The 22,969-nt window shown below is 49.3% G+C and overlaps 2 protein-coding genes across 2 annotated transcripts; one reads left to right on the forward strand and one right to left on the reverse strand.

Annotated features, from left to right (window-relative positions):
* The first annotated feature begins 2,831 nt into the window (after positions 1-2,831).
* Positions 2,832-4,044, forward strand: LOC119288680 (pathogenesis-related thaumatin-like protein 3.5). Its single transcript, XM_037568254.1, has 2 exons — positions 2,832-3,024; positions 3,120-4,044. Exons 1-2 carry the CDS (start codon positions 2,985-2,987, stop codon positions 3,860-3,862), a joined length of 783 nt encoding a protein of 260 aa, XP_037424151.1. The 5' UTR covers positions 2,832-2,984; the 3' UTR covers positions 3,863-4,044.
* Positions 4,045-6,241: 2,197 nt separating this feature from the next.
* On the reverse strand, positions 6,242-7,560 carry LOC119288681 (calcium uniporter protein 2, mitochondrial-like). The gene has a single exon (XM_037568255.1). It carries the CDS (start codon positions 7,492-7,494, stop codon positions 6,445-6,447), a length of 1,050 nt encoding a protein of 349 aa, XP_037424152.1. The 5' UTR covers positions 7,495-7,560; the 3' UTR covers positions 6,242-6,444.
* Positions 7,561-22,969: the final 15,409 nt, after the last annotated feature.

A 22,969-nucleotide genomic window follows, 5' to 3' on the forward strand; every position in this document is an offset into this window, starting at 1 on the left:
GTTCTCATTTTTCAAATTTTGTTCATGCTTTCAAAAAATTGTTCAAAACTTCACAAAATGTTCTCATTTTCAAATTTTGTTCATCCTTTCAAAAAAATTGTTCAAAACTTCACAAAATGTTCTCATTTTCAATTTTTGTTCCTGACTTGAAAAAATGTTCATGCTTTCAAAAAATTACTCAAAGTTAAATAAATGTTCTCATCTTCAAATTTTGTTTCTCTTTTATTTTTTTAGTTTCTTTTTCTTTTTTCTGTTTTTTCACAATTTCACAACTTTGCAAAATTTGTTTGCAAATTAAGAAAAATGTTCTTTTTTCAATTTTTGTTCGTGAGTTTCAGTAAATGTTCCTTTTCAAATTTTGTTTGCATTTTTTCAGAAAATATTCGTGTTTGAAATTTTTGTTCGTGAGTTTCGTAAAATGTTCCCATTTCAAAAATTTGTTCACATATTTCAAATTTTGTTCGGGAGTTTTAAAGAATGTTCACATATTTCATACGAATTTAACTTTTTCTCTCAAACATAACGTTTGCGTACAAAATTTTGTTCTCTAAATTCAAAAAATGTTCGGGATTTTAAAAAATGTTCATTTTACCAAAACTTTGTTCAAGTGTTTTAGTTGTTCTTCTAGCATTCAGCAAAGGCGAACAATTTTTGAATTTTAATTTTTTTTGAACATATCCAATGTTTAAGGTTTCTAGGTGGGGGTGTTAGATATGTAGTAGATGATCTTTTAAAGTACCCGCGTTACATATGACCGAAGGAGGTAGTTAGCTCGCCTGGTTAGCGACAAGAGTATACTTTTTTTTTGACTGGAACACCGTGCATTCCAATTACCAAGGACTAACCAGATCGGTGATCACAACACAAGTTACAATATCAGGGAGATTTGAAAAGCCAAACAAATTGGTTCCCATAGGCACCACTACAGCCTAAAGCAGCCAGTTCATGGGCTGGGGCATTACAAGCGCGTGGACAGTGGTAGACATTCCACTTAATAAAACTGAACTGGAGCAGGTATTTGAGCTCGTGAAAGATGGCACCCAGTGGGGATCGATCAAGAGTTCCAGAATTGATGGCCTGCACAGGAGCCAAGCAATCAGTCTCAAAAACAACACGACCCATGCCATGGTCTTCAGCAAACCGGACCGCATGCAGCAGGGCAGAAGCTTCAGCATGAAGAGCATCGGACACGTTTTCCAACACGCCGGCGGCCGCGAAGAGGACGTCTCCAGCATGGTCCCGAGCAATGCACCCCCAGCCACCAGGTTGTGACAGGCCCCTAAAAGCTGCATCAATGTTGATTTTAACCACATCCATAGCTGGCTTGACCCATTTCTGAATCCTCTGCACTCTTGGCTGTACATGTTTTGCATTGTATTCCCGCCATTCAGTGACATGTCTGGTAACTGAAGACTGAAACTCCTCCGCTGATGCTCTGCTTTGGTTATGATTCGCTTTGTTCCTCTCTGTCCACCACAACCACATGAGGCAAATTGCTCTTAGTTTTACATCCTCGGGTATACGAAAGAGCTCCTCTAGCAGCCGGCGAGATGTTTGGCATTCAAGCAGGCTTTGACGAACACCCTCCAGACCACAAGCACTCCAGATTTTCTTTACCTCTTTGCAGCGCAGAAACAAGTGCCCTCCGTCCTCCGGCAGACGATGGCACACCACGCAACTTGTGTCCAGTTCAACTCCAATGTGCTCCACGTTTCGCAACAAAGGGTGACTATTGTGTGCCAATCTCCACATGAAGTGATGTACCTTCCCGGGGCAATTCACTTGCCAGAGGTGCCGCCACATTTTCTTTTCCTCCTCCCGCCCTGACGAGCATTCACCAGTTTGCCGCTGGCATTGGCGCCGAAGAAGGTCGACATGAATCCTATATGCTGAGCAGACAGAGAATAACCCCTTCCTGTCAAACTGCCATGCCACGAAGTCCTCATGATGTTCAAAGATGGGAATCGACAAGATCACATTTGCATCCTCCTGACAGAAAGTTTGCCTAACCAGCTGAGTATCCCAAGAGTTAGTGTATGGATCAATCAACTCCGCAACCCTAGTCAGCAGGGTGCTTCCCCTCCTCGTTCTTGGGTACCTGACCGCACCAGAAGGAAGCCATGGGTCCTGCCAGATCCTAATATTGTCGCCATTACCAACTCGCCACACCATCCCCTCCTTAATGACCTCTACTCCCTGAAGGATGCTCCGCCAAACATAGCTTATGCCAGGAGCAATTGTAGCAGAAAGAATGTCACCGTCCGGATAATACTTGGCTTGTAGGACACGAGCGACAAGAGTATACTAGCTCCAGGTGCAGCGATCGATCCCCCGCTCCGCGTTATAATTTTATAGGTGATCATTTTGCTGTTTCGTCGCGACGATGGGCCGGCCCATTCGGGGGGCTGTATCTGTGCGGCGCGTGCGAATCGGACGCAAAGAGCGGCACATAGGAGGTCTCCGTGTGAGCAGATGAGCTGTAGGCTTTTTTTGTCTACGGCGGACATGCTGGGCCGAGATGAGCTGAAGGCCTGCAACTAATCTGCTCTAAATGTGTCTAGAAAAAATAATCTGCTCTAAATTGAAATCTGTTACTTTCGCAAAAAGAAAAGCATTGGAATCCGTTACGCCTTTTACCGTACACAAATTGTCACGGATTTCTCGCCTGAAACTAAAGCACCACTACCAGCACCGCTACGGCACCTAAACTCGCGCGTACATGGGCGATGGCACGAGGTGGACACGACACCAGGCGTTAGTCGTGCGTCCCTCCAAACTCTCAACGAACTCCGATATCTCCTCCCGAGTTCCCACCTAATGGCCTCCTCACCCCGTCACGTCTGTACAAAGCGTAGTAGTATCTGCCGAATCACTTCACTAATTTTCCAGCTGCAGCTCCCACACCTTCCGTCCAAGCGATCGATCGTCCGCTCCGCCGCCTGTCCAACGAGCTCCTCCTAGCTCGATCGAGGCCCGCCATTGCCATGGACGCCGCACGGATCGCGTCCCTTCTGCTCCTCCTCGGTACGCCTGCGAGTTCTTGGTTAGACGAAGTTCATCAGGTTGTTGCTGCATTCGCGCTGACGTACGCGTGTCTGCATGGTAACGTCTCCGCGCAGGGGTCGTTTGGTCACGCGCACAGCCCGGCGCCGAGGCGGCCGGCACGACGGTCTTCACGCTGCGTAACAACTGCACCTTCACGATCTGGCCGGCCACATTGTCCGGCAACAGCGCCGCCGCCGTCGGGGGCGGCGGCTTCGAGCTCGCGCCGGGCGCCAACGTGTCGTTCCCCGGCCCGACGGGCTGGTCCGGCCGGCTCTGGGCGCGCACCGGCTGCGTCGCCGCGGCCTCCGGCGCGTCCCTCGCCTGCACCACGGGCGACTGCGGCGGCGCCGTGAGCTGCGCCCTCGGCGGCGCGCCCCCCGTCACGCTCGCCGAGTTCACCCTCGGGGGCTCCGACGGGAAGGACTTCTACGACGTGAGCCTGGTGGATGGGTACAACGTGGGCATCGGCGTGGCGGCCACGGGCGCCATGGTGAACTCCTCGACGTGCGGCTACGCCGGGTGCGTGGGCGACGTGAACGCGCTGTGCCCCGCGGAGCTGCAGGTGGCCGGCAAGGAGGGCGCCCAGGAGGGGAGGACGGTGGCGTGCCGGAGCGCGTGCGAGGCGTTCGGGACGGCCGAGTACTGCTGCACGGGCGCGCACGGCGGGCCGGACAGCTGCGGGCCGACCAGGTACTCCAGGCTGTTCAAGGCGGCGTGCCCCGCCGCCTACAGCTACGCCTACGACGATCCCACCAGCACCTTCACCTGCGGCGCCGGAGCGCAGTACCTCATCACCTTTTGCCCCGCGCAGCAGTAGTCCGGCCGTTCGATTTTGGCTAGCAGTGTCGTTCGCTCATCGTTATGGTGTCTCGATTTTTGGTTAGTATCGTTCATCCGAATTACTTACCAGATGTTTATTGGTTTGGTCGTGTCAATATGTATACTTTTGATTCATTATAAATTTAATTTCTAAAAAAGAAGACGTATGCTTTTGATTCATCTGGACTTTGCACAAAATAGATGGATTTATTTGTCACATGGTTTGATGATTTTTTTCCTCATGGTCTAGTTTTTTTTTTTTGAGTGGTTCCTCTTGGTGCAGTGCACTGCTTTTTTCTTACCCCCTCTCTCTTAGTTTACAAGGCGTGCGCGTACCCCTAGATCGTTAATTTGACCAACCTAATACAAGTCATATATTACAAAAAATATACCAATATAAATTTCAGATGTTCTATTTTCAAAAAGTATAATTTTTGTGTTATATAGTTTATATTAGGGTGATAAAATTGGCAACCTAAGTATACGCGTAGGACTTGTAAACTGTGACGGAGGGAGTAGACAAGTCTAATGCACTGCTTCCAGAGATTTTTTGTGCTTGTATAAATCCTGAGAAGAGAAGTTGGCACATGAACAAAACGAACGGGACGGGCCATCTCAGTCCATTCAACAAGGAAAAGGTTCAAAATAAATCTTCAACTTGTAGATGAAAGCTAAATCGAACTTACCTAAAAAAAAGTTAAATCAAACTTTGAACTCATAATCTCGAAAATTAGCACACCAAACTTTCTGATCCCAACCTATTTTAAATCTTGAGGATGTTTAACTGGTATTCGCTGATTTGGCAAGGATAGTTGACGGGCTGGCTGGACATTAGGACGAATTGCGCCGGCCCATTAACGCAGTTGCTTGCAGGCTCATTCGTTCTTTTTTATTTCCATTTTCGTGATGATAATTTCTTCTTTTACATTTTCTTAATGATTAATGAAAATAAATATTTTTTTACGAACGCACTTGTCTTCTACTCCCTTCGTCCGGAAATACTTGTCATCAAGATGAATAAAAAGAGGTGTATCTACATGTATTTTAATTTTAGATACATCTTTTTTTATCCATTTCGATAACAAATATTTCCGGACGGAGGGAGTACCAGCCAACCGTAACTCAGGTAACGAACGGCCGCGCTAATTTTCGTGCCGAAATGTTAGACGAGAGATTATATAGGAAGGATGGATTATTAGGAGCGACAAAAATTTGAAGCGGCCACAAAAATTGAGCTTGACAATACTTGAACTCAAGTACGTCGCACTCATAGACGCCTCACCTAACCAATCCGAATGAAGGCTGCTAACGAGTATATTCAGCGTGTACTTGTGTATAAGAACAGAAATGTGCGTTCATATATGAAAACCTTTTTGGAATTTTTCCGAAACATTTCGTAAAAAAAGTATTTTTTTGGAAATACTGAATATAATTTTTAAACGCAAATAACTTACGAAATTCCATTTTTTTTGAAAAATGTGACACGGTAACATTTCGCCAAATGCACATTTTACATTTTCTTAATGACAATAAACAATTTATAAAACTATACAAAGATTTTTTTAAAAAAATTCTTCGGTTTTTAAAATTTATTCCGATTTTTTCAAAAAATATTTATGTTTCAAAGAGTGTTCACCTCAAAATTGATTGTGTTTTTAAAAAAATGTTCTTTTTTTAAAAAAATATTCAGTATTTTGAAAAGTGTTCGCTTTTCAGAATAATCAGAGATTTTAAAATTGTTCGGGCCAGCACAGTTTTAAATTGTTAGCCCTTAAACAATCTCTCAAATCTCGACGCTGTTGTGCGTGGATAAATAGTCGGGATAAATAGTCGGGCCTCACATTACAGCATCAACAGTTAATGCTTCTAGTTTTTTTTGAACATAGTACAGAAGCATGCGCTCATATAAACGTGTATACATTCAACCGTATGAACGCACACACGCACAAACTACCGCTATTAGCACCTTCGAAAGACTGAGCCGACATATCATCTTGAAATTTTACGAAATCACTATAGGTGCCTCGTAGTCGATGGGAACGTCCCCTTCCATTGAAAATATATCGCCGGAATTACTGAAATAAATCCAGAAGTTTAGCGGCGGCAAATCTTAAGTTCCATTCATGTAGAACTTTTTACTTCGCGTCTGTTGGGCTGGCCTAGTCGCGACCGCTGTCGACCATCCCTTTCGGTATTTTATTTTACGTGTTATGAAAGAAACAAATGGTCTCCATCTGTTCTTTTTCCTTCCAACAACGTGTACACGAGTTGTGACAGGCTGACAGCCCAAAACAGAGATGTTCGCGGAGTGTGTTCCTGTTTTCTTTTGAAACGTGCACGTTCACCTTTTTCAACATACAAATGTTCGACCCAGTTTTTCACGATAAAATGGTGAATTTTACCATTACTATACAAGTTATAAACAAACTCAAACATCGGTGAATTTTCTGTGCCATGGACCCTCAATCGGTGAATCCTGATAAGCACTCTACTACACGTCTCAAGCTAGTTTTTTCTTTTCATTTTGCGACTACGTCTCAAACTAGTTAGCCTGTACCAGAGTTCCCTAGAAGAACGGCGCTACTGATGTGCGTGCGTGGCGTGCCTGAAAACGTCGGCATCGCACTCGCCGTGATCGCTTTGTGCCACAGAACCGGAGCCGGACACGCCGCGCCGCTCCCCTTGCTTCAGCGCGTTGTACCGGGCGACGTCGAACTGGCGGGCGCGCATGAGGCGGCGCTGCCTCGCCGCGAAGCGGCTCCGGTAGAAGCCCTCGAAGGAGGGTTCCATGGCCGTCCGCATGAAGAAGGTGTAGCCGGACATGAAGTAGATGGAGGTGACGTAGAAGCACACGGGCTCCATCACGTCCCACGACAGCTCCCAGAAGGTGAGCCGCATGAACCCCAGCGTCTGCGCCGCCAGCAGGCCCAGCCCGCACCACAGCTCCCGCCGCGTCTGCGCCGCCGCCTTGGCGTCGATGGCCGCCTTCTGCCGCTCCAGCGCCGCGAGCTCCCGCGTGCGCGCCTCGACGTCGTCGCCCGCGGCCGCCGCGCGCGCCGGCGCCGGCAGCATGCTCCCGATCGCCTTTGCCACCTGGTCGGGGCGGAGGAAGACGGCGTCGGCGAGGACGATGACGGCGCCGGCCTCGTCGAGAGCCCCGGCGAGCCTGCGCCCGCCCTCCGCGCCGCCCGCAATGTCGACGCAGAGCGCGGCGTACTCTGACCTGGACACGACGCTCTCGGGGTTGGCCCTCAGCGTGGCGCGCGCGGCCTCCATCTCCGCCGCCCTCGCCACCTTCCTCGCCTCCTGCAGCGTCACCCCCGCCTCCCCGGGCCTCCACGGCACGGCGGCAGGCGGCGGCGTGAGCCCGTCGACGAGGCGGTTGAACAGCTGGTCGCCGACGGGGAACGCGGGGAAGCAGTGGTGCGGGAGCGGCACGGAGACGGTGGAGTAGCGGGCGGTGGCCGGGCGCGGGCGCAGGAATGCGAGCGTGGGGCAGTCCTCCACCACCGGCAGCGTCCGCCTCGCCGGGAGGATGGGAGGCGGGGGCTTGGGCACCGCGGCGGCAGAGCTGGCGGCCGCGCTCTTGGCTGCCCATATGCTCCGTGCAATGGTTCTGCGGAACGCCATTTTTCTTGGAGGCACGAGCTTTCCCGGCTTTGTGGTACGTGACAGAGACGAGAGCTCGAGCTGGGATGTTTGTTTGGTGGGTGGGTCGGAATGGGGGGACGGGGCGGGGTATTTATACCGGGCTATAGTGTGACGCGGCGGATAGAGCCGCGTTTTACCAGCCGAAATCCAGGCAATTAAAAACGGGGATTGAATGTGGCGCTGACCTGGATTCATCGGCCAATCAGGCGTGCGGATTAGGCTGGTTGTAATGGAGAGTATCATATACTAGTATCATGCATATGATACTAGTGTATGATACTACCTCCCTAATGAATAGTATCATGTACTTAATTCATCTACAATTACTTGTCATAAAAATTGTTGTATTTAAAATTAAAATACGTTTAGATACATTCATTTTTGCGACAAGTAATTTCAAATAGAAGGTGCAGTACTTTATTTATTGTCATGCATAACATATATTAGCATAATATTTATTATGATACAGTATATGATACTCAATCCTCTTTTTGTTTATTTAAGTCTATGACATCTTATCAAAATTGTCTAATTGTCATGCATGATACTAGCTATGATATTATTACGACTAGCCTTAGCGAGAGCTGGAGACATGTGGTAGTAGTGCTGACCAATTTAGATGGCGACGACACGTACGGTGTGAGTCTGTTGCTCGCTCGGTCAGCGTCGCGTACAAAAATGTGACCAACGCGTTAGGCAAAACCGCGAACTGCAAGTTGGTTTAGTCCGTTTTTCTTTTCTTGGAAACCCGGCCAGCTCGGCACGCAAGTCAGATGGAGCATTCCGAACAAACATAACACACTGCCTTATTCGGCTCGATGCTTATCTTTGCTGCGAGGAGATATTACCGTTGCGCTTACGGAAAGAAGGAAGCAGTAACCGTGCACGTGTTTCGACCATAATTTAGAAACAAAAATGAAACGGGAATGAAGACGTGAGGCCGTAGCTCCGGAGTTGGAAAAAGAACAAACATCTGTTTTTTTTATTTACAGTCACTAAAAAATGTTTTGCTGCATGTGTTTCTTACTGTCTTGTTAGCATGGGAGAAAATTGTAACCATTTTAAGAAAAAAAAACTATCGTGTATATTAAATCAAACATACTGCAAACGCATATAAATGACAATGGGATTTCTTTTAAAATTAAATATTGTATTTTTTTGCAAATAAAGCATGAACATATCAAGAGCAAAAGACATGACGAACCAACATGTGGTTGAATGGTTAGGACGACGATGGTATCCTTAGCCCACCAGGGTGTAAATCCTGGACTTGACGCTGGAGCTCGCATTTTCTTATATTTATTTTAGACCTTCTGGGGATGTGCGTTTAGTGAGAGGAGACGTTCCCGTAAACTATGAAGGCTCAGTCTCTCGGAGGTGCTTGTAGGGGTAGGGTGTGTGTGTACGTGCATGTTTGGATAGTTTACATCAAACATATCTCAAATAACTTGTATTTTCTATATTGGTATAGATATAGATGAGGCGTTGGGGTTGCATTTTCAAAGGATGGACTTCTATTTTGACAAACTATAGAGAACCATGATCTGATTATCCCAAACTTGAAAAAACTCAGATGAGATATGATATTGATAGAAAGATTTTTTGGCACAACAACCAAAATCCCAAACTTGCGCAGATATGAGATATGAGGTTTATTTTGCAAATATATTGTAGCACAACTTGCGCATGAACCTTGCCAATCGATAGCTAGTCTTCTACCAGTGACTTCGTCAAATCTTGAAATTGCGGGGCTTTGGTTTTTTTATCACATGTTGTGAGTGTATGATAGTGCTTGTGCACCTATATGTCATACTCTCTTGAAACAGACTTTTGCCCGCTTTGTAGATAAAGCACAAACCAAAGTACACACGCTCAAACGATACAATGTAGTCATATTTTCTAGAATAAAAAAGTAGTATGCATATTTATTGCTATTTACGCACAGTATGATTTTAGGTCGTCCGTCAATTCCATCCGGGGGCACGGCCAAATGTTTTTGTAATTCAGGGACAAAACTTTTGCCCGTGCTGATGTGTACCCTGGTCCGTGGACTTGTGCAGTGTGCACAATATATATACCCGCGTGTGTGCAAACCTAGATAAGCAAGAAAGGCATGTTTCATGTTTATCCTCAATGGGAAAGCTGGATGACATATGTATATGTCCGGGAGTTGAGTTTTGGACAGAACATCCTCATCGCCTACCAAATGTTTCTCTTGGTTGTAAGCAAGTCAAACAAGTTGCTCGATTGCTAACTGTCAGCAAGCAAATATTGGATAGGCATGCCGACATTATTTTACGCTAGGTTTTCCCTAATCACTAGCAATTATGCAGATACAATATATTTGTCGTTCTAAATGGCTGAGTACGTGGAAGCATGCAAAAGGAGACGAAGCTATCAAAGCTATATATATTCCTTGTTATCAGACCAGACAGGAGTACGCACGCGGTGTTTGGAAGGTCGCAACTGCAATCCACAGCTTGCTAATGCTAGCTAGATGACGACGATGATGGGCTCGATCAATCAATGGGTTACTGGAAGGCTGACCATTTGATCGGTTCCATCATCCTTGCATACAGGATGTAATGCCGTGAAATTGTAATGGATACTGCTTTGAGGAAACCTTTTTTTATAACCCTTAAGTAAAGCTTACAAGAAGTAGTAATGGATATGGAATTCACCTTTATTTAAATCTCAATGGTTTCTCTGCTCACACTTTAGGACCATGTTTTTATTCGTTTGTTGCTTTACAAAATAAAATAATAAACGGGCTAGCTCTAATTTATGACCCTTCACATTTGCAAAGATCGTCTTAATCCCCGGAGGCTTGTTGGCTTCGCAGAGGCTGTCCATGTATAGCTGAACTTTTGTCGGCTGATTGTAACTCTATATTTTTGGGAGTGAAGTGCATCATAGGTCCTCGAACTATCTCAGAGGTGTCATGTAGGTCCTCGAACTATGATAATCGTCATCCAGGTCCTCAAAGTGCAATATGTGTGTTATTCTGGTCCTCAAACTATTTCGAAGGTGTCATATAGGTCCTTGAACTATTTCAGAGGTGTCACATATATACATACTTATTACACTTCAAGGATTTTCGAGGACCTAGATGACACTTTTCATAGTTTGGGGACCTACGTGACACAATTGAAATAGTTCAAGGACTTAGGATGCACTTCACTCTATTTTTGGAATAAAACTTCCATTTCACTTGCAAATAAATAAATAAATAAGGCGAGTCACATATTTGTATAGAATAACGTTTCTGCATTGGACCTTGGAATATGCTATTTGGTCATACAAAACCATAAACTACAAAACAATTACTTTTTCGTGGGACTTCCAAAGCTATTGCAAATACACCCTACAAATATGAATTGATGGAAGTTTAGTACTCCTTCCGTTAAAAAAATATAAGATATTTTGGATATTTTAATATAAATTATATACATACTAAAATGGGTGAACAAACACACCAAAACGTGCATATATACATCCGATTCAAAAATAAGTTAGGACATCTTATATTTGTGAACGGAGGGAGTAGTTTGATTGTTTTTCTCTTCCTTTTCTGCACGTGGAGGAATAGGGCACTAATCTCAAAGAGCCATGTTATCGAGGATGACTTTACCACGTGCACATTCATGTGGAGGTGATTTAGCCAACCAATTTATCACTCTTTTTCTTCACTACTGTATATATAGCTGCATTGATGCTGACTATGGAGAAATTATATGTGTATTGGTTATCACTGACATGAAAATAGAAGATTGGTCTGCACTATACGCTAACAACTTGTACGACGGGTGATGTCAATAGGCTACTGGAAGGTTGATCATTTGATTGGTTCCATCAGCCTTACAAGATGTAATATTGTGAACATGTAACAAATCCTTTCTCAAGAAAAACTTAGTAGAAGTAGTAATGATGTAGAGTTCACCTTTATTTAAACCTCAATGGTACCTTCGATTGCACTTTAGCAACATGTTTTATGGGTTTCTGCTTTACAAAATAAAATAAGCTAGCTAACTCTAATATGTGGCCCTTCACATTTGCTAAGGTCGTCTTAATCTCTCGACGCATCATAATATACATATACGCAGTCTCTTTTTGTTGAGACAGGAGAGGCAATAAGGTGGCACATATTTGTAACAAATAAATCCTATAGACTTTGAAATATGCTAATTGGTCATACTAAAATCATAAACTATAAAATGGTTAGCTTCTCGTAGTTCGATTGTTTTTTCTTTCTTTTCTACACGTGGAGGAAGAGGGCACTAGTCTCAAAGAGCCGTGTTTGCGAGGATGATTTTGCCACGTGGACATTCATGTCGAGCTGATCTAGCAACTAATTCTTTCTCTTTTTTCATGTCGAGGATGATTTTGCCACGTGGACATTCATGCCACGTGTACAATATATAGGCGCGTTGATGTTGACTATGGAGAAACTACGTGTGTATTGGTCATATCAGTGTCAAGAAAATAGAAGGTTGGGGCTGCACTATAAGTTAACAACATCTACGATGTGTGATGTCAATAGGCTATTCGAAGGCTGATCACTTGAATGCTCCCATTAACCTTAGATAATGTAACATGGTGAACTTCTAACAGATCCTCCTTTAAGAAAGACTTACTAGAAGTAGTAATGATATGGCATTGACATTTATTAACCTCAATGGTTTCTTTGATCACACTTTAACATGTTTTATTTGTTTGTTTCTTTAGAAAATAAAATAATAAACTACCTAGCTCGAATTTTTGGCCCTTCACATTTGCAAAGATCATCTTTAATCTCTTGAGGCATCATAATATACATATATGAAGCGGAAATCCCTCGGCCTCCAGTGAGGCCTCCAAATTCAAATTTGAAATTTCATCAAAATTCATATTTTTACATTTCAAAAAATTCTAAAAAAATACAGATATACATGAAGGCATAACGCACGTGTGTGTAAATTTTCAGTTCAAAATACATTGAAATGAGGGCTGTGCAAAAAATACAAATCTGGGGCTGTTTAACACATGATACTATTCATCCCCCGAGGCTATGGATTTGTCTTTTTTGTACAGGTCACAAATCAAGGTATTTCATCATGAATTTTTACACACATGTGGGTTATATCCTTACATACATGCATATTTCTTTTAAGAATTTTTTGAACCATAAAAGTTTGAATTTGACTTTTTCAAAAATAAAGGCCTCCATGGAGCTCGGCCTCCAAAATGCCTCTCTCTCTATATGAAGTCTCTTTTGTTGGGATAAAAAAGGCAATAAGGTGACACATATTTGTATCGCATAAAGTTCCTATATTAGACCTTGAAATATGCTACTTGGTCATTCTAAAATCGTAAACTACAAAATTGTTATTTTTCTCCCAATAATTCCGAAGCTATTCCAAATACAATCGAAAAATACGAATTGATGGAGGGTTAACCCTTAAGAAAGTGTTTCATAAGGCTTCTCTACATGTGGAGGAAGATGGCACTCGTCTCAAAGAGCCATCCTTTCGAGGATGGGTTTGCCACATGGAAAATCTTGCGGAGTCGATCACATAGCTAATATCTTTCCCTTTTCTCACGCTATTATATATAGTCGCATTATTGTTGACTACAAAGAAACTATGTGTGTATTGGTTGTAGCACTGCCATTAAAATAAAAGTTCGGGGTTGCACTATATGCTAACAAAACGTATCATGGGGTTATGTCATCTTTTTTGAGAAAAGACACCCAAAGGGCATCATGTATACAATAATTATCAAGTAAACTAGTAGCCACTACAACGAGTAGACCAGGAGACACAAAACGGTCAGTAGAAATTACATAAAAAACCATATTGGTGTCTTTTTTTCCTTTAATTGTATGCCGTTTGTCGGAAATTAAAAATTGCAATGAACCAACAATAATGGAAAGAAACACTTGCAAATGCTCTGATCATGTAAACTTTGAAGACCGCAACTGACACTTGCCACTACAAACGAAATCTAGCCATTGAAGGAACATGGGTTGGAGGATCACTCCACACAATACAGGCTTGCCATGCTGTAGAACAAACTGGAGAAGAGGTTCAAGCAACCGCACCAAGAGCTAGATAGATGCTTCCCTTGATTGACACACCAACGGCCAAGATCTGAACAAAGGCAACAAATCTAGCAATTCGTACCCTCACATGTCTTCTTCGGCGCCAGGTCCGATTTTGTCCAGATAGGCACTACAAAATATGCTCTATTCAATGACAAAAACCCTGGTGACGAAACATGAAATGCCGCCAAAGATCATTTTCTGTGACGGTCCACCATCACGAGGTCCCCCCTCCCCCAGGGCAGCACCCTCGACAACTTTGGAGACATTCCGGGCTGATTTTTGGAGACGTATTCAGCCGTGATTAGGCATATGTTTATTCTGCGACGATTTGTAGTATCACAGAAAATAATTTGAAAACTTTGGATTTTCTTTTAAGATCTCATTTGATTATATCAAAATTATCTGTGTGGGGGTAAATCACAAAATATATACTTATAGTTACACCTGTCGTCTCCGCTGTGCGCGGCCACTTGACATGGACAGAAATAACCCATTAGTAAAAAAATAACCAATGGGTTTGAGCCAAGGAGCTAGGGTCAGTTTGGTTCGCTTCCTCACTACTTTATACCTGGCCTGGAGCTTGCCTGATACTTGCCTGGAGGTTGTTTGGATAGTGTCCTGGACAATGAGATCTAGCCTGGCCTGGAGCATCTGCAATGTTGATTAGCCTGGTCGGAGCACCAGGCACGGTCATTCGCCTAGTCCAGGCGAACAGAATTGGACGCCTGGTGCTAGCCTGGAATGCTAATGATGCTTTTCCTTGGTGCTAGCGTTGTGTAGATGTGAGGCCAACAATAATTTATGGGCTAGTGGAGGTACAGCTGCAGCTGTCAGGCAGGACACAATCCAAACACACTTAGCCTGGTCAGGAAACTTTTTTGAGTTTTTTTCAGCCCAGGCCAGGCTAGCGCTTCATCCAGGCATGGAGGTGAGGAAGCAAACCAAACTGACCACTAATGTCTTTGTCGTGGTGAGCACCCGAATAGCATGCCAATGGCGTGGTCACCGTCTAAACCGGATGAAATTTCATTGCTTGTCACGATTAAGATTGAAACTAGACTGAAGATGGGAATTCAATGGACAACTTCTTAAAACATAAAGATAATACTTAATATCATTACAAGATATGCAGAAGTTCATACGTAATTAACATGCATATTTCTAGAACCTAACGGAACTACTTGAACTTATTCATTATCGTCGCTGTCGTCCTCTTTCTTGCCGCCGCCTGAGTCGTTATCGTCGTCATCCCAGTCGTCGCTGTCCTCCTCGTCGGTCCTCAATGCTTTGATCGTTTCACTACATGTTGGAATTTTGCTAGTAGGCCTTTGGCCCAAAGCCCAACTAAAATTCTAGAATTTTCTTGGCCCATTCATACACACGTGTGAGTGGAGTGAGTGAGACTAGAGTTTAGTCCCACCATAGAAGTTGAGAGAGACTTGCACCTCTTTATAAGGTGAGCTCTTCTACCACTTGTATGAGCATGAGAAGATGAGACATACACGCGCGCTCCTCCTCCTCACTCGCCTCGCCACGCCACGGCACGCCTCGTCACGACGCGTCGCGGATTGCGGGATTGAGACGAGCCGAGGACAAAGCTATGCACGTTGTCTATACTCCCACGACCTACCCGACCCGCACTATATAGTCAGGCAGACGTCAACCCTAGCCGCCGCCTCTCGTATGGTTTCGCACCACCGTTCCAGATCATTGCGCCGCCAAGAAAGTCTTCTCCATCACTCCTTTCAGCGTGCACCGGGAGAAGGGACAGTAGGCCTCCGGAACCCCGCCTCTCGTGATCCTGTATGGGAGAGGGGCGATCAGGTTTTTGGGGAGCGCACTCGCGCGACTGCTGGTAGCAACGAGTTCGCGAACGACGACTTCTTCCCCGTCCTCGACGACATGGGCGACAACGTCAACGCCGGCGGTGCTGTTCTCGTTGCACCGTATGTGATTCTATCCTTCTTGTTTGAGATCGTGGTAAAAATCATGTTTCTAGTATGTGCCCCAAATGTGATATGTTCATCTACTATACTACTTCGCATGATTAGTTCAATCTCTGCAATTGTTGTCATTATTTATTTTCTGTTTATTCGGATTAAATCTTGTAGTAATTTGCTCATATTTCCAACAATCCAAAAACCTGATTATAGGCAATTTACTCTTAGTGGTTTTTCTGCACATCCGATGCGGCCTGCCTTTAAGGGGGTGCAATATAAAAGGTGGCGCACGAGAGCAGTCTACTGGTTTCAGACCATGGGCTGCTATGACGCCAATAAGGGCAAGCCTGAGGGCGATCTTAATCCAGCACAGCTGGAAGCTTTCGAGAAGATCGATACTCTGTTTAAAGGCGCTCTTCTGAGTGTTTTTGATGATTCCATTGTGGATTCGTATATGGCGTTTGACAACGGCAAGGACATGTGGGCTGCGCTCGAGGCCAAGTTTGGTGTCTCGGACGCCAGCAGCGAGTTGTACGTCATGGAGCAATTCTATGACTACAAGATGACTGATGAGTGCTCTGTTGTATAGCAAGCTCATGAGCTCGCAAAGGAACTCGAGTACTTTAAGTGTGTGTTGCCGGAGGCATCATTGCCAAGCTTCCACCTTCGTGGAACAATTTTGCTACTTTCCTGAAACACAAGAGACAAGAGTTTTCCGTTGCGGATCTCATTGGTACTCTTGATGTTGAAGAGAAGGCGAGAGCAAATGACACACGTGCTCGAGTTGCCGAGGGAACTTCTAGTGCCCACATGGTACGAAAGAAGAACTTCCAGCCCAACAGGTTCAAAAACAACAAAAACAAAACTCAGGGCAAAGGCAAGTTTGATACAAAGAACAAGCCGTCACATTCTACCAACTTCAAGAAGAATTCCCATAATAAAGGGAAGGGACTTTGCCATGTCTGTGGTGATCCCAATCACTGGGCTCCTGTCGGCGTTCTGGGAATGGGGGTCCCCAGACTTGCCTGCGTGCGGCCCACGGCGTGGCTGAGCCAGCAGGCCGTACGTCCCATCTTCACCAACAAAGCGTCCAAGACCCTTGCGAGGGGCCAAGCCTCGCGAGGCGGACGACGCAAGACCTCCTCTGGAGTGGCCTAGCTAAGCAGGCTCACCAGGAGCGGAGATATCAAGGCGAGGCGAACCTCACAAGGCCCTCGTGACGTGAGCCGTGACGATCGACACCAGGCGGGCGCCAGCGCGCACAACGTCCTTATTTCCTCTTTGGTGCAAAGGGGGCAAGCGCAGCCGCGGAGTACCGAGGCGTCAGGCAAAAGTTACTATTTCGGTGCAACAAGACCAAGACCATGGACTGCAAGACGGAGGTCATCGTGGAGCCCAGAACGACATCACCACCAGAACTTTGTGCAGGCGAAGACTACTTTTGTCAGGATAGCTTGTACTAGCTGCCCCCTTCAAATTAGCCCGCCATTGTTGGCTCACTTGCCGCTCGATATTTGAGAAGAGGACCAGGGCCTCTATAAATAGGACTAGCCACCACCTTAGAGGAGAGAGACCACCCCCCCACACACAAGCTCACCGAGCTCAAGAATGCCTCAACCTCAGGAGGCCGTTCTTTCCTTGTATGGTTCATCATCAGCCCAAGAGACAATCCACCACCACCACATTGGAGTATGGTATTACACCACAACGGTGGCCCGAACCAGTATAAACCCCGTGTCCTTCTGTGTTGTGAGTTCGTCGAGTTCGTCTGCAAGATCTTAGCGAGGTAGAGCATATATCGGTTGGAGGGAAAGAGTTCGCGCACACCCCAGTGTTCGAACCTTAAGGGTTTGCCGGAACCCCACATCCCGACATTTGGCGTGCCAGGTAGGGGTGCACCGTAGCTTCCCTTCCATCAGTTCGTCGCTCTGCCGCTCCGTCGTCTCCATGTCGGACGCTCGCCGCGCTCGAGCTGAGCGTCGGACCGCCCTCGCCGCCCGCATCGCTCAGACGGCTCCCGTCGGCGGGCCGCCTCGTCGTTCTCCGTCCCCCGCCGCCAACGCTGCCACCGGCCCGGTGGGAAACGAGCAGCAGGCATCCTCGCAACATCCTTTGGTGCGGCAGGACAACCGCACTGCTACTCCATCACTCACCCCTGCTGGCTCTTCGTCTCACGCGCACCGCGCTCCCATGGAGGCACGGGCCGCGCTCATCATGGCGAACGAGCTCCTACGTTACTGCCCCGTCGACGACGTCTATGAGGAGTGGCTCGACCGTGTCACCGAGCTTGTCCGTGCCATGGGGGGCTCTCTGGCGGCGTCCCACCTTCTGCCTCCCCCTTAGCAGGCCGCGGGCGACGGGGCTCTTGGCGTGCCTCCACCGCCTTGACCCCAAGACAGCGCCTTGGCGTCAAGGCGCGCGACTCCGCGGCGCGATCCGCCACGCCCGGTGCCCGCGCGTGAAGAGAGGAGCTGCCAAGAAATCCCGCGGCCGCGAGAAGCTGCACCAGCGCTCCCCGCGCCACCTTGTCAAGACCGTGTGCCGCCTGCAGTGGCACAACGCGGACCTCGCCAAGACCAAGCTCCGCCCCCGAAGCGCCCCAGCAACCACGGCATGCTGCCGCGCCTTCACCCCTGAGCTGCGTAGCGTTGCCTGGCCAGGCAAGTTCAAGCCAGATCTGCCTCCTCGGCACGACGGCACCGCTGACCCCTCGGAGTTCCTGCAGCTCTATGAGTTGAGCATCGAAGCGGCCAACGGCGACGAAAAAGTCATGGCGAACTGGTTTCCCATGGCACTCAAGGATGGGGCCCGCTCCTGGCTCCTGAACCTACAGCACGGCTTGATCTCCTCCTGGGACAAGATGCGCGACCGCTTCGTCGCCAATTTCCAGGGCACTCGTGACCGCCCACCGGTCGCGGGCGACCTACGCCGCATCAAGCAACAGCCAGGAGAGACCCTCCAGAACTACATCCAGTGCTTCAACAGCACCCGCCTCAAGATCCCCAAGGTCACGGACGAGGCCATCATCTCCGTGTTTTCCGACAGCGTCCGCGGCGTCAAGATGAAGGAAGAGTTGGCTATCCATGAGGAGCTTTGCACATCTCAGGAGCTGTTCAACCTAGCGACTAGGTGCGCAAGAGCTGAGGAGGGGCGCATCTCTCTCCTTGAGCTGCCAGCTGCAGGAGTGGAGGAAAAGAAGGCCAAGGCCAAGGACGTGAAGCGCAAAAAGGCAGTAGTGCTCGCAGCAGAGCCCGACACCAAGCGAGGCAGAGATCAGTCCGAGTCATCCAAGAACGGCCGCCCATTCTGTGCCTTCCACAACCTGAACACCCACAACACTAGCGACTGTCAAGAGATCAGAGCCATTCGAGAAAGACGCTTCGGCCGACGCCCCGAGCGCAATGACCGGGGCTACGTCCGCAGAGGAGGACGCGGAGGCGGACGCTGGGACGACCGTGGCCCATGCCAGGAGTGGCATGACCGGCCTTGTGAGGACCGCTGACAGGACCAACCTCACGAGGGCGCCTGGAGGGACCCGCCTCGTGAGGATCGCCCCCAGGGCAGCGCTGATCTTCCCCTGTTGCCGCCGCCAAGGAGGAACGACGACCACTACCAGGACGAGGGGGCTGGGGGCTTCCAGGAGCCGTGCGTGGTCACTTATATCTTGGGCGGCGCTCAGGCCCCAGCCTCTCAGCGCATCTTCAAATAGTTCTCTTGCGAGGTGAACGCGTCGCTCCCCAAGCTCGAGGCCACGCACCCGCTCTGGTAGTCCCAATGCGCCATCACCTTCAGCTCGGCCGACCAGCTCAAGTGCGCAGCCACCGCTGGCACACTCCCTATGTTGTGCTTCCCAGTCATCAGCAATGTGCAAGTCACAAAGACTCTCATCGACGGTGGCGCTGGGCTCAACATCCTATCCGCTGACACGTTCGACAACCTTCAAGTGCCCTATGAGTAGCTCCAGCCAACCAAGCCTTTCTCAGGAGTGACTGACGGTTCCACCACACCAATAGGGCAAGTCCGCCTACCTGTCACCTTCGGGGAGCGCAAGAATTACCGCATCGAGCTCATCGACTTTGATGTCGCGCACATCCGCCTGCCGTACAATGCCATCCTTGGGTATCCAGCCCTGACCAAGTTCATGGCAGTCACTCACCACGGCTACAACGTTCTCAAGATGCCAAGAAGCGAGGGGTCATCACGGTCTCATGTGAAGAAAGGGATGCGGTGTGCTCCCTTGAGCGTGCCTTCCAAGCCGCAGTAATCGACAACCCTGACATCAAAAGTGAAGGCCCTCCGGAGACCATCCCCAAGAAGAAGCTACCACGCCGTGCAGGACCCCAAGAAGATGGCGTCACATCAGGAGCCTCGTCAGGATCGGCGCCCGCTCCAGGGGCGTCTCCCTCCACCACATAGGAAAGCATGCCCGACGCCCTCCTCAGGCAAGGCTCGGGGGCTCTCTTCTGGAGGGCCTCAGACCTTGCCAATCTCACGAGGGAGGCGCTTGGGCACCACTTGAAAGCGTGCTTCATGGTACGTGTTCCTCAGGAGAGCATGGGGCAAGGAATGCCCACCACCCAGGAGTTCATCACCAAGGCCACCCAAGAGCTACAAGACACAAGAGCCATGCGTGGCGACAACCGCTCACAGAGTGTGGCTCACCACCTAGATGAGGGTGCTGAGCTACGCGCCTGCATCAACATCCCAGGGCTCAACAGGGCCGCATCTCAGGAACGCTTCTGGCCATCATGCGCGGGCTGCTGTGAGGGTCCACCACACAGCTTCGTTCGCATGCCCTTCGGCTTGCCGAGCGTGGCGACGGCCCATCAGCGCAATGTGCGACAAGTCCTGGCGGCTCAGGAGGCCAGGTTCCACGTCGTTCTGAAGGAGATGGCAACGGCCTTCAGGGAACCTCCTAAGCCCTTAGAGCCTCCCGAGGCTCAGGGTCCCGGTGGCTCATGAGGAGTCATTCCTTCAACGCGTGGCTTCAGCTGCACCAGCTCTACTTCGTCTACAGACCCAGGTGACATCTTTCAAGTTCATTTAAGCTGGGAGCGCCCCTCGGGCTACACTATTCCCACACCACGTGGGTCCGTCTCTGTGGCATGTATCCCTTCTGCTTATATTTCTAAGCTTACCTCGTTGGGGGCGCCCCTCGGGCTGCATCATCCCCACGCCGCTCGGGCCAGACCCAGTGGCATGTACCTTCCTGCATTTATCTCAGACAATCTGCTGTTCATGCTTAACCTGCCAACTGCTATCACCTGTTTGATCACCGCCCGCCACGGGTCTGTTCGCCCCATGCAATTTGCTTGCACGTTAAAAGGGGGGCTCCTGAGCATCGCAACTCAGGAGCTCTTACTGGCTCTCCAGCCCTCACCCCTGGCCTTGACCACAGGATCGCGACCTGGCATACCAGCGGTGGCTGAGCTCACTTGAGGGCCGGTACCTGAGGATGTAGAGTGCTTGCATCTAACCGCCTTGCAGGGACATACAGTCACCAAGACTCAAGACCAGGCGCAACCCGCCTTGAGGTAGGGCCTCGTGAGTCCTGCGCCGGCTCACGAGTGCCCAGATAGACCTCGCAGCCCTGCCGTGCAAGCAACGTGTCAGGGTGGGCTTGAACACGCCCCGGGGGCTCCTCCCTGAGGGGGGCCGCCATCCCATGCCCAAGTGGAAGCTCCATGCTCTGCGCTGGCTGTCGACACTGCCGAGGAGCGGCTATGCCCGTGCACAAGCGGAAGCATTATGCTTCGCGTTGGTGATAAACAACTGAGGGCGACCCCACGGTCGTACCAACCTCAGGGAGCCCAGAGCTCAGCGCCCAGCCTCACCACGACGCCTCCCCTCGGGAGAGTCGCGCGAGGGGGCTGGGCACGGGGGCTGCGCTCGGGTCACGCCCAAGCGCACGCCACCAACCAGGTCCCCCGGACCTGGGCGTCGCGCACCCCTCCCGAGGCCTCGGCGAGGGCAGGTATGGAAATTGTTTGAATGTCAAGGGGGACTCCTGAGCATCGTGACTCAGGAGCCTAACTGGTCACGTAGCCCCTCACTCCTTGGTCCGCCCTGGTCTTCGGTCGGCCCAACGGCGGTTGAGGCATGCGCGGGGCCGGGCTCTGCCGACGTAGAACATTAATCTATCCTCACGAACTCTCCCTATATGCTGTTTGCACGTCAAGGGGGACTCCTGAGCATCGCGACGCAGGAGCCTAACTGGTCACGTAGCCCCTCACTCCTTGGACCGTCCTGGTCTCCGGTCGGCTCAACGGCGGTTGAGGTATGCGCGGGGTCGGGCTCTGCCGACGCAGAACAAGGCAAATAAGGAAGGAAAACACAGAATCTCAAAGCAAATATTACAAGCATACTGTTCTCACAATATCAAATGAAAATTCTAAATGCCTCCACGAGGCCTGATGTATGTCGCATGAATGAAATAAGGAGAATAGCCGCAGGTCACCCGTGGATGTCGCCGTTGCCTGTGGAAGGAGCTCCCCTGTGGGCGACGATGTCCTCACCTTCGCCACCAGCCGCAGGATCCGCGGCATCACCAGACAGAGGATCGGAGACATAGCCGTGGAATTTCCCCAGCAAAGCCTCCACTTGACCTTGAACAGCTGCGGCGGCGGTTTCGTAGAGATCTTCAGCCACAGGCTCCAGCAGCTCGTCAAGCTGGGCGTTGGGGTCGTGGAGGTGCAGATGGCTGAGGACGCGGGTAAGTGCGGCTGAAGACAGAACGTGAGCTTCCGCCTCCGCCATGGGACCGAGGCCCTCAACAACCTCCTCAAGAGCCTTCACCACGAGAGGAAGCAGCTGGGCGGGGCCGTCATCGTCAGTATCCAGTGGCTTCTCCAGGCCATGCTCGTAGAGTGTCCTCAGCGCCTTTCGAGATCTCTTCTCGAGATCGGCGAAGGCCACACGGTCTTCGGCCAGGACCCGCGCCTTGGTGTTGATATCGGCCTCCTTCGCCCCCATCTTCTGCTCCAGCTCCTCCAACCGGTTGCGCTCGGCAACCTACCTCTTCCCCAGCTTTGCCAGCTCAGCATCACAGTTCTTGACGGCTTCCTCCCGGGCCTTCATCTCCTTCTCCTCTGCTTCACGGCGGCGCGCCTCTTCGGCGTGCTTATCGTGCAGGCTCTGCAACTCGCCCTCCAGCGCTTGGCAGCGGTCACGGGCGGCCTTGGCTTCTTTCAGCGCCGCCTCACGATCGGCTGCACCATCGACGGCTCCTTGCTTCTCTCTCTCGGAAGCCGCAACAGCCTGGCCCAGCGCCGCACGTACTGCCAGGTCAGAATGAAGCCACCCGGAGGCCAACTCCAGACGCCCAGCCACCAGGCGTGGGTCAACGCTCAGGAGGTCCGCCTGCAGTTGGGTCATCTCTGAAAGGGCATGCTCCAAGACGGCAGCAGGAGCGGAAGAACCAAGGAGTGGAGGC

The sequence above is a fragment of the Triticum dicoccoides genome, chromosome 4A (genome assembly GCF_002162155.2).
Source record: "Triticum dicoccoides isolate Atlit2015 ecotype Zavitan chromosome 4A, WEW_v2.0, whole genome shotgun sequence".
In the NCBI taxonomy this organism is placed as follows: domain Eukaryota; kingdom Viridiplantae; phylum Streptophyta; class Magnoliopsida; order Poales; family Poaceae; genus Triticum; species Triticum dicoccoides.

Excerpts from the sequence above, each read along its gene's own strand:
- LOC119288680 (XM_037568254.1), top strand. The coding sequence starts at position 2,985 with ATGGACGCCGCACGGATCGCGTCCCTTCTGCTCCTCCTCG. Across the intron at positions 3,025-3,119 it reads GTCCCTTCTGCTCCTCCTCG|GGGTCGTTTGGTCACGCGCA; the intron begins GTACGCCTGCGA and ends GTCTCCGCGCAG.
- LOC119288681 (XM_037568255.1), bottom strand. The coding sequence starts at position 7,494 with ATGGCGTTCCGCAGAACCATTGCACGGAGCATATGGGCAGCCAAGAGC.